Below are 8669 nucleotides of genomic sequence, written 5' to 3' on the forward strand. Positions count from 1 at the left end.
TGCTTAACTGTATTGGTCCTACTTGGACATTTAGCCCCCAGTTCATCAGTGCATTTAAGCCCTAAATCTGTGTCTAGTCAGCAAAGCACTTAGGTATGTGGTTACTGCTGAGCATGTGCTTTGCTGAATAGGGACAGGTTGCTGAATCAGGGCCCTACACTTCAAGATCTTTGGGGTTTTGTTTGTACTGATGACAGGTTAATAGATATACTTAAGTACCATGTACAACTTCAGCACTTTATTTGATTAGATCACGGAAAAGGCCACCTGGCCCAATATTCTTGCCAGGTTCTGGTTGTGCCATGTTGGGATATTTCCCCCGCAGGTAACCAAGAACAGGATCCAGTCCTTTTGGGATTATGGGATTGTTATGCTTGACCAAACCAAAGGCCTGGTGCAGGAAAACCTGATTTTTCAAGGGAGGGCCAAGAAGACCATTTTGCAGCAGGTGTCGAATGCAGAAGATTGTATTGTGCAGAACAACAAACTCCTCACCTTCAAGAGCAAGTAAGCCCCTCGCGCTGCTCTTTAACGAGTCCCTTGGCCTAGAACAGCCCTTCTCAAAATGTGGGCAGTGACCCCTAGGAGAGGCCACGAGCTGGGGGCTTCAGGCCATGAGCCTGCTCCGCTTTCCTCCCCCTCTTCTTCCATTGGGGCAGATTTGCTCAGCTATTCCAGGCACCGGCTCCTGCAGTGCCAAGCTCTGTGAGGACCTGGAGACGGAGGCTGGAATCATCTCACTCCTGACCATGGGAAAACCAGGCTCCCCACTGGCGAGAAGCGAGAAGTTTGATGCAGCTGTTCTAATGTCGGCCCCAAGAATGCTCTTCCATTGGCTCTCTCCTAGCAGGCTTGTTCTCAGATCTGGGTGTGGCCTCCTTTTCCCTGAACAGGGCCAATTGATTTCACCTGGCCTTTGAAGGGAGGTTGGAAGAGAAAGGAACAGCCTGATGTACCTGAGCGCACACCCCCGTTCCCCTGGTGGCGGGCGGCCCGTGAAACACCGACAGACAGACTAGTATTCCACTCTGAGCTGCTGCTTGTTAGAAGAGCTGATCTGAGTGGATTGTGCTTCTGAATTTGTTCCTGTAAAATCACCAGCAGTGCCCTCAGAGCCTGGGGCTGTCGCTTTCCATTGTTCTCAGTCAAACGAAAATCAGCACCACTCGGTGGTGGACGGGAAGGCAGGCAATTCTTGTGTGGGTTGGGTGTATGTGTACAGTTCCAGGCCTGCACCCTTAGTGCATTCCTCTCTTGAGACCCAAATCAGCCGTGACTACTGAATCCCCAACAGCTTTCATTTCATCCCCAAACAAACCTGTTCTTTCACGTAACCAGTTTAGCCAGGGTTTCTTTATGCAGATTCCAGAAGTACACTTTTCCTCCGCCGCTGTCTTTCCCTGACCCACCACATCCCCAAGACCTGCACTGCGCTCACATGGAGAAGGTGGTTGAAAAACAGGGAACAAAATCACACAAATGTGTTTGGATTCCCCCCCCCCCCTTTTTTTTTTTCTCATCAAAATTTGACATTTCATTGAAATTCCAAAATTTAACACACATTGTTCTTCTTGAGAGTTGGAACAAAATGTGTGTGTGTGGGGGGGATTTTCATAAATGTAATCAATTTACTTTCCCATGTTTTCTTTTTAATTGAAATGCAAAATTCTGACAAAGATTTTCTTTGACGTTTCCCAATTCCAAAAACATCAATCAGCTCTCGAGTCAGGACAATGGAGTCATTCCGTTGGCTGAGAACGAAGCTCCTCCCCCTCCCCGATTGCTAATAGATGCTTGTGGGATGTTTTTTCTGTTTCTCCAGGTCTGACGTTGCATGGACCCTGGAGAACCCTCCAGCACGACCTTACATCGAAGGATCCACCCGAGGAACCTCCTCGGCAACAAACAGTCAGAAAGTTACCACCATGTCGACCAGAATAGCTGCACGGATGGACGGAGGCTGCCACAACAATGGGAGCATCTTCTGCACTATTCTTTGACTCGTGTGAGTTTCTTCACCTTTCCCTTAGGCTGGTGCCACTGCAGAGACCAAGCTGGGAAGGGTCTCTTGTGCCCATTCGTTGCAAGAAGCTTTCAGTGCGAGCTCTTCATTTTAATTCCTCCTCCTTTTATCACTTTGGGATATTGCCACTCACGAAACATGTTACACACTAAATCAACAGTGGCAGGAGCACATTGCCATCGGCTTTTCGTTTCTCCTTCTTTGAGCCATTCTACCAATCTTATAGCAATTGCCAAGTAAATCAGTCGCCTCGGATAGACCACAATAATGCCAGAGTCTAGCCAGTTAGTGGCCTAGAAAAGGAACTTGGAATGAATTTTACTTTCCTGCCAGGAACTGGAACTGTTTCAGCCCAGAGGAAAGGCACAATCTGCCTGTTGCCGAGGCAAAATGAAAGGAGCATTGCAGTTGCATGAAGCCGTAGATTGACTCCAAGCCCTTCAACTGGCAGGGCAAAAAACTAAACAGCAACAAAAACACCACTCAAAGTTCAGTCACAAGCAGGCAGAATGTGATGATGGCTTCTCTTTTTTTAAAGAGGGCAAAAAATACTCCATAGTGGCTTGTTGGGAGCCACCTGCACAGGGAAAAGGATGTAAAGAGTGCAGGGTTTTAGAAGCCGATAATATGTCCTGTGTAATCTGGTTTATCTCCAGGAAATAACTGCTCATAGCAATTCTGGCCTGCAGTGTAAAATTTGCTGCTGCATTTGTAATGCTCAAATGTCCAGGCCTCCTCTAAGTCCCAGTGTTGGAGACGATGCGTTAAGGCCCAATTTGCAGTGGAGCTAAAATGGTATTGAACAAGGAGGACCAAATACTAAAGTCAGGTTTCACACAGCACCTTTTAAATGCTAGGAGTCCATCTACCCTCGCACCTTCATCCTTCCCTGACAGCGGTCATCAGCGATTGGTCTTCCTGAACCAATGCTGTGACCAGGATGAGACACAAACATTTTCACTCCTGCCACTTAAAGAGTTTCTTGAAACTTCTCAAGCAGTGGGTCAGTGTCCTGCTGTAGACAGACCCCAAAGTGCTTCTGCAAGGATGAACTGGGTCCTGGGAGTTCAGCTGTGCAGGCAAGTGTGAAAGTCACAATGTGCTGCACCACGTCGTGACTATAGCATGAGAAATCGGGATGACTCCAAAACGTTTTCTGCTGCTGAATCTTGGGAGGTGAGTAAGAAATATGCAAAGGGCTCTTCTTTGCCCCTGATCCCGTGTGCAGACGGGGCTCGCCTGCGTGATATAGAGTTGTCCTGTCTGTGCTCTTGAGATATAGCATTGTGACTCCAGGCCCAGCAAGGCACCTATCTAGGGCTGTTACAGTTTGGCAATAATGGAAGCTGAAGCTTTTTCTGCCTTCTGCAGGATGCTGGAATTACAGGGCAAAGGAGGGTGTTGCTCTTTCACATTTCAGCCTTTCTCACTTTGGGACAGAGCCTCAGTTAGTCTCGTTGACTTCAGTGGATTTATACCAGCTGGGGACCTTGATCCTTCTGTTCTTTTCAGGCAAGTTCTATGCTGGATCTTCTCTATCCACTTCACATTGTCTGTGAGACACATCCTGGTCCAGACCCCTTGCTGGTATAAATTGACATGATTCCACTGAAGAACCATTGACTCCATTAAAGTGAACGGAGCGATGCTGATTTACACCAGCTGAGGATCTGGCCCCTATGTTTTTGGTTTTTTTTAAGAAAAACAATTGTTTTATGTGAAAACTTTTGTAATTAAAAACTGTATATTACAACAATAAAGTGCTATATTTTAAGGTTTTTTTTTAAACTCTTATTTTGCAAACATGAGGCAAACACTAGAATTTACAGGTAGTCACTGGCATTTTCCAGACATTAGTGAATAAGGGCCCAAATGTTTAAACGTGCCTTGTGATTTTGGGTGCCTGACCTGAGCTGCCTTAAAAGGGACCTGGTTTTCAGAAAGTGCTGAGCATCTGTCCTTTGAAAATCACATCCCATTAAGGCATCTCAGGTTGAGCACCCAAAACCAGTGTCCTGAAATCATTAGTCACTTTTGCAAATATAACCAGTGTTACTGATTCCAGAGGTTCTCAATACTTGTCCACATGCCACAAACAGAGGTACGTGACCTGCTTTTAAGAGAGCCATGTGACCTGCTTTTAAACAATAATATGAAAGTAGAGAAATGATTGACCAGAATCATTTAATACCTAACTTCCTCAGAGCAAGAGCTTGCATGCAAGGTCCCGTCAGCCTGTACCTGTGTGGCAATGTTCATTTCACACAGATCAGGCTCTGAGGGGATTTTCTGAGCTGTAGTAACTTAGTCAGACTCTTCTTCAAACTTTTCTGATTTTTAACATCCTGTTTAATTCTCAGGCTTAATTCACACGTGGGGCTTAGATCCTCAACTGGTGTCAATGGGATTAGCACCCCTGGAGTGATCAACCAGTCAAATTAGTGCTTGTGATACTCAGGTGTTGCAAGATCATGGGGCCAGATTTTCAAAGGTGTTTAGGAGCCTAAAGATCCCCGGGTGGGACTCTGACTCAGCGTTGCAACACATAACATCTAGGCGCCCTGCTGCCTGGTGGAATCCACACCCCGAATGAGGCTCCCAGGTGACCTGTACAAGGTCCGGGGAGACCAGGCACTTGAGAATGAGATCCACAGAATCCTGCACACTAAGCCATCTAAACAAACCAGTCAGAAATAGGGAGGAGAGGGGTGTGCCTAGGCCCTGCCCCTCTAAGGGCCTTGGATGCCTAACTCTGGGCCAGAGGGAGAGCCCCCTTCAGCTCAGGATTCCCAGCCATGAACCCTCCCGGCAGCCAGGTCAGCTGTTTTTTCAAGAAAAGCTGAGAAGGGGGGGGGAGGGGTTACAGCTGCCTCTGTTTCCCCACTAGCCCAGTGAGGAGAAAGGCCTTGTCCTTAGCTCTCCCATCTCACAGCTGAGGGCCCTGACCACTGGGCTGGGGGGGTTATTTTTGGAGGGGCAGCATTATGTAAACACTTACACTCTGGCCTAATGAATATGTAGAGCGCTCCGTGATTAGGGCACTGACCTAGGACAGAGCAGGCCATATCAGGCAGCGTGGGGATTTGAAAACAGGGCCTTGACATGCAAGGTGAGGCCTTAACCACTGGGATCATGGGGGGGGGGGGGGTGTTCCTCACTCCTCCCCCACCCATGCATTGTATAGGGCACCTGGGCAATGCGTAACTCTGTTAGTGGCGCTAGCCCACTGTGAACAGGACCATTCAGAAGTGAAGCACACCTGTTGTCAGAAGGACTTGAAGAAAGGCTGCTGTCAATCCCCGTGCCAAGCAGGTCAAGAGCTTAATTAAATCAGCACAAAGAGCTGGATTGTTAGGCCACTAGATGCTGGAGCCAGGCTGGCTTTCAGAGGCTTATTCAGTGTAAATCCAGCAATACATTTCCCCACCAATTACCAAGAACAGCTGCTTTGGGCGGGCTGAGAAGTGGGTCTGGCAGGTTGTAATTTACAGATAACTTCCACTTTCTAAATAACCAGGGAAAAATAGGCATGACAGATTCTGTAGGGGGCTGTCAGCCGGTGGAACAAAGCACGGGTCAGCGCTGAGCAGCTGAACTGAACACAGTTATTTTTGCCTGGACGTGGACAGACTCTGTAATGGGCAGGAGATGGCAGCGGCCACATTTGGGAGACCAGATTATTAAACCAGTGGTGAAGCTTGGTCTTCTGAAGACATAGTCCCTGATAATCCCACACTAGAAACTGGACCCCCAGCCCTACTGATTGCTTTTGTGGGGGGGAAACTTTGGCATGTTTGCTCTGGCAGTGGGCATCATGTTGCACAGAAGTGCTACAGTACATATTCTAGCAGGATGCAGAGATACATGCCTTGACCCCAATTCTCCTGCACTATGCACTAGGGGGAGAGGGACAAACATGCTTTAAGACACCTTTATGGCCCCATAGTCTGAGGCTGTGCAGGGCCCTGTCTGGCCCTTGGTGTCATTTAGAGACATTTCAGGGCTGCTCTAACTTACACACTGCTTCCCATGGTCCCTAGGCAGCAGTGAACGCTGACCCCTTCCCAGCCCTGGCTCACCCTCGGTGCCAGCAGCAGCGAGTAGGGCAAGTGTATAGCCAGCTTTATGCTGGCAGAAAGGTCCCTGTTTCTGATCCCCTGCTGGCACCAGAGCAGCGTAACAGGGCCGTAGTACGAGTGGGCACCAAGCCCATGTTCTGTAATAGATATGTGATACGCTGCAGTGGCCCTAGGCGATGCACTGGCCTTCCCCAATCACCCGAACGGTGCTCCTCTCCTCGGCACCACAACCCTGCCAACAGCAATAATGAAAAGGAAACCGAAATCCCTCCAGTTCGCAGCTCCTTTGACGGGGCTATGACCCAGCCCAGGGTCCCACCCGGCTCTTCAGCCGAATTTTGCTCCTAGGAGGCTGCATTGAGAGTGACATGCACAGAACTTCCCTTGGCTGGGCTAAGCTGCTGTAGTCCAGGGGGAGGCTGTTCAGTTATTTTGTGCTGGGTTCCAAATTAACTCCTGCTATTTGGTTCTTATGTGTTGCTGTCTCATGAGCACAACACGCCGCAGGCAGGGTAGTTAACGGCGGTTAATTAATCACAGCACCATCTTTAGACTAGTTTCAGAGTAACAGCCGTGTTAGTCTGTATTTGCAAAAAGAAAAGGAGGACTTGTGGCACCTTAGAGACTAACCAATTTATCTGAGCGTAAGCTTTCGTGAGCTACAGCTCACTTCATCGGATGCATACTGTGGAAAATACAGATGATGTTTTATACACACAAACCATGAAAAAATGGGTGATTATCACTACAAAAGGTTTTCTCTCTCCCCACCCCACTCTCCTGCTGGTAATAGCTTATGTAAAGTGATCACTCTCCTTACAATGTGTATGATAATCAAGGTGGGCCATTTCCAGCACAAATCCAGGTTTTTTTGCAAATGAATTCCAATTCAGCAGTCTCTCGCTGGAGTCTGGATTTGAAGTTTTTCTGTTGTAATATCGCAACTTTCATGTCTGTATGGACACAAATCAGATGTCAAGAATTATAACATTCATAAACCAGTCGGAGAATACTTCAATCTCTCTGGTCACGCGATTACAGACATGAAAGTTGCGATATTACAACAGAAAAACTTCAAATCCAGACTCCAGCAAGAGACTGCTGAATTGGAATTCATTTGCAAATTGGATACAATTAACTTAGGCTTGAATAGAGACTGGGAGTAGCTAAGTCATTATGCAAGGTAACCTATTTCCCCTTGTTTTTTCCTACACCCTCTCCCCCCCCCCGCCTCAGATGTTCTTGTTAAACCCTGGATTTGTGCTGGAAATGGCCCACCTTGATTATCATACACATTGTAAGGAGAGTGATCGCTTTAGATAAGCTATTACCAACAGGAGAGTGGGTTTGTGTGTGTGTGTATTGGGGGGGGGGGGGCGAGAAAACCTGGATTTGTGCTGGAAATGGCCCACCTTGATTATCATACACATTGTAAGGAGAGTGATCACTTTACATAAGCTATTAACAGCAGGAGAGTGGGGTGGGGGGAGAGAAAACCTTTTGTAGTGATAATCACCCATTTTTTCATGGTTTGTGTATATAAAACATCGTCTGTATTTTCCACAGCATGCATCCGATGAAGTGAGCTGTAGCTCACGAAAGCTTATGCTCAGATAAATTGGTTAGTCTCTAAGGTGCCACAAGTCCTCCTTATCTTTAGACTAAAAACCTTCCAAATTTTCCCAACTAGATTTGCCACAGAAGCATTTACAGACCTTCAGTCAAAACCTCTGCCTTGATCAGCCCGTCTGTAATCTCTGTGGCATTAATTAGCAGCCTCTGCCCAAAAAGTTGAGTATGTTTTCTGTCACTTTTAATGACTGACTGCTCACAACACTTGCCAGGGTGCGCAATAAAAGGCTACGTTGTATCCTGAGAGAGTTTCTGTGGGTGCTTCAGAGGCCCATGTCTCTCCCTGAAGCAAATGCACCACATAAAATAATAGGAATTTATTCGAGCTGTTAAACACTTCCTGCTCCCTTCAGCTTACAGTGGCTTTCCTCCTTGGAGATAAGCTGCAGCCTTTGCCAGGATCTCCCCTTCTTGTTGAATAGAACAGGCTAAGATTTTCCAAACTAAGTGCCTCCCGTAATTACCGAGTGCCTACCAAAGCTCCTAAGTCTGTTATGGTGCCTAAGGCCTGGGTCTACAATCCATAGAAACCAGTGGGAGTCTTTCCTTTGACTCCAATAGGCTTTGAATCAGGTCCTTAATGAGTTCCCCATTGAATTGAAGAGGAGCTGCTGGGGGCTCTGTGCTTTTGAACATAAGAACGGCCATACTGGGTCAGACCAAAGGTCCATCTAGCCCAGTATCCTGTCTGCCAACAGTGGCCAGTGCCAGGTGCCCCAGAGGGAACGAACAGAACAGGTGATCATCAAGTGATCCATCCCCTTGCCCCTTCCCAGCTTTTGCCAAACAGGCTAGGGCCGCCATCCCTGCACAGCCTAGCTAAGAGTTACTGATGGACCTATCCTCCATGAACTTAACTAGTTCTTTTTTGAAACCTGTTTGGCCAGTGGTGGGCAACCTGCAGCCTGCATACAGCCCATCAGGGTAATCTGATT

At 47.5% G+C, this 8669-nt stretch overlaps 1 protein-coding gene across 5 annotated transcripts in view; it reads left to right on the forward strand.

The window, feature by feature from the left end:
- Positions 1-3797, forward strand: part of FBXO10 (F-box protein 10) — a 68730-nt gene extending 64933 nt beyond the window's left edge. For all 5 annotated transcript variants that reach the window (XM_043547258.1, XM_043547260.1, XM_043547259.1 and 2 more), the window contains 2 exons: positions 326-507; positions 1823-3797. In XM_043547258.1, the coding sequence (XP_043403193.1) occupies positions 326-507; positions 1823-2000 (360 nt within the window). In that variant the 3' untranslated portion in view covers positions 2001-3797. The remainder of the gene's footprint in view (positions 1-325; positions 508-1822) is intronic.
- Positions 3798-8669: the final 4872 nt, after the last annotated feature.

Source organism: Chelonia mydas, chromosome 5 (assembly GCF_015237465.2).
Source record: "Chelonia mydas isolate rCheMyd1 chromosome 5, rCheMyd1.pri.v2, whole genome shotgun sequence".
NCBI classification, from domain to species: Eukaryota; Metazoa; Chordata; order Testudines; family Cheloniidae; genus Chelonia; species Chelonia mydas.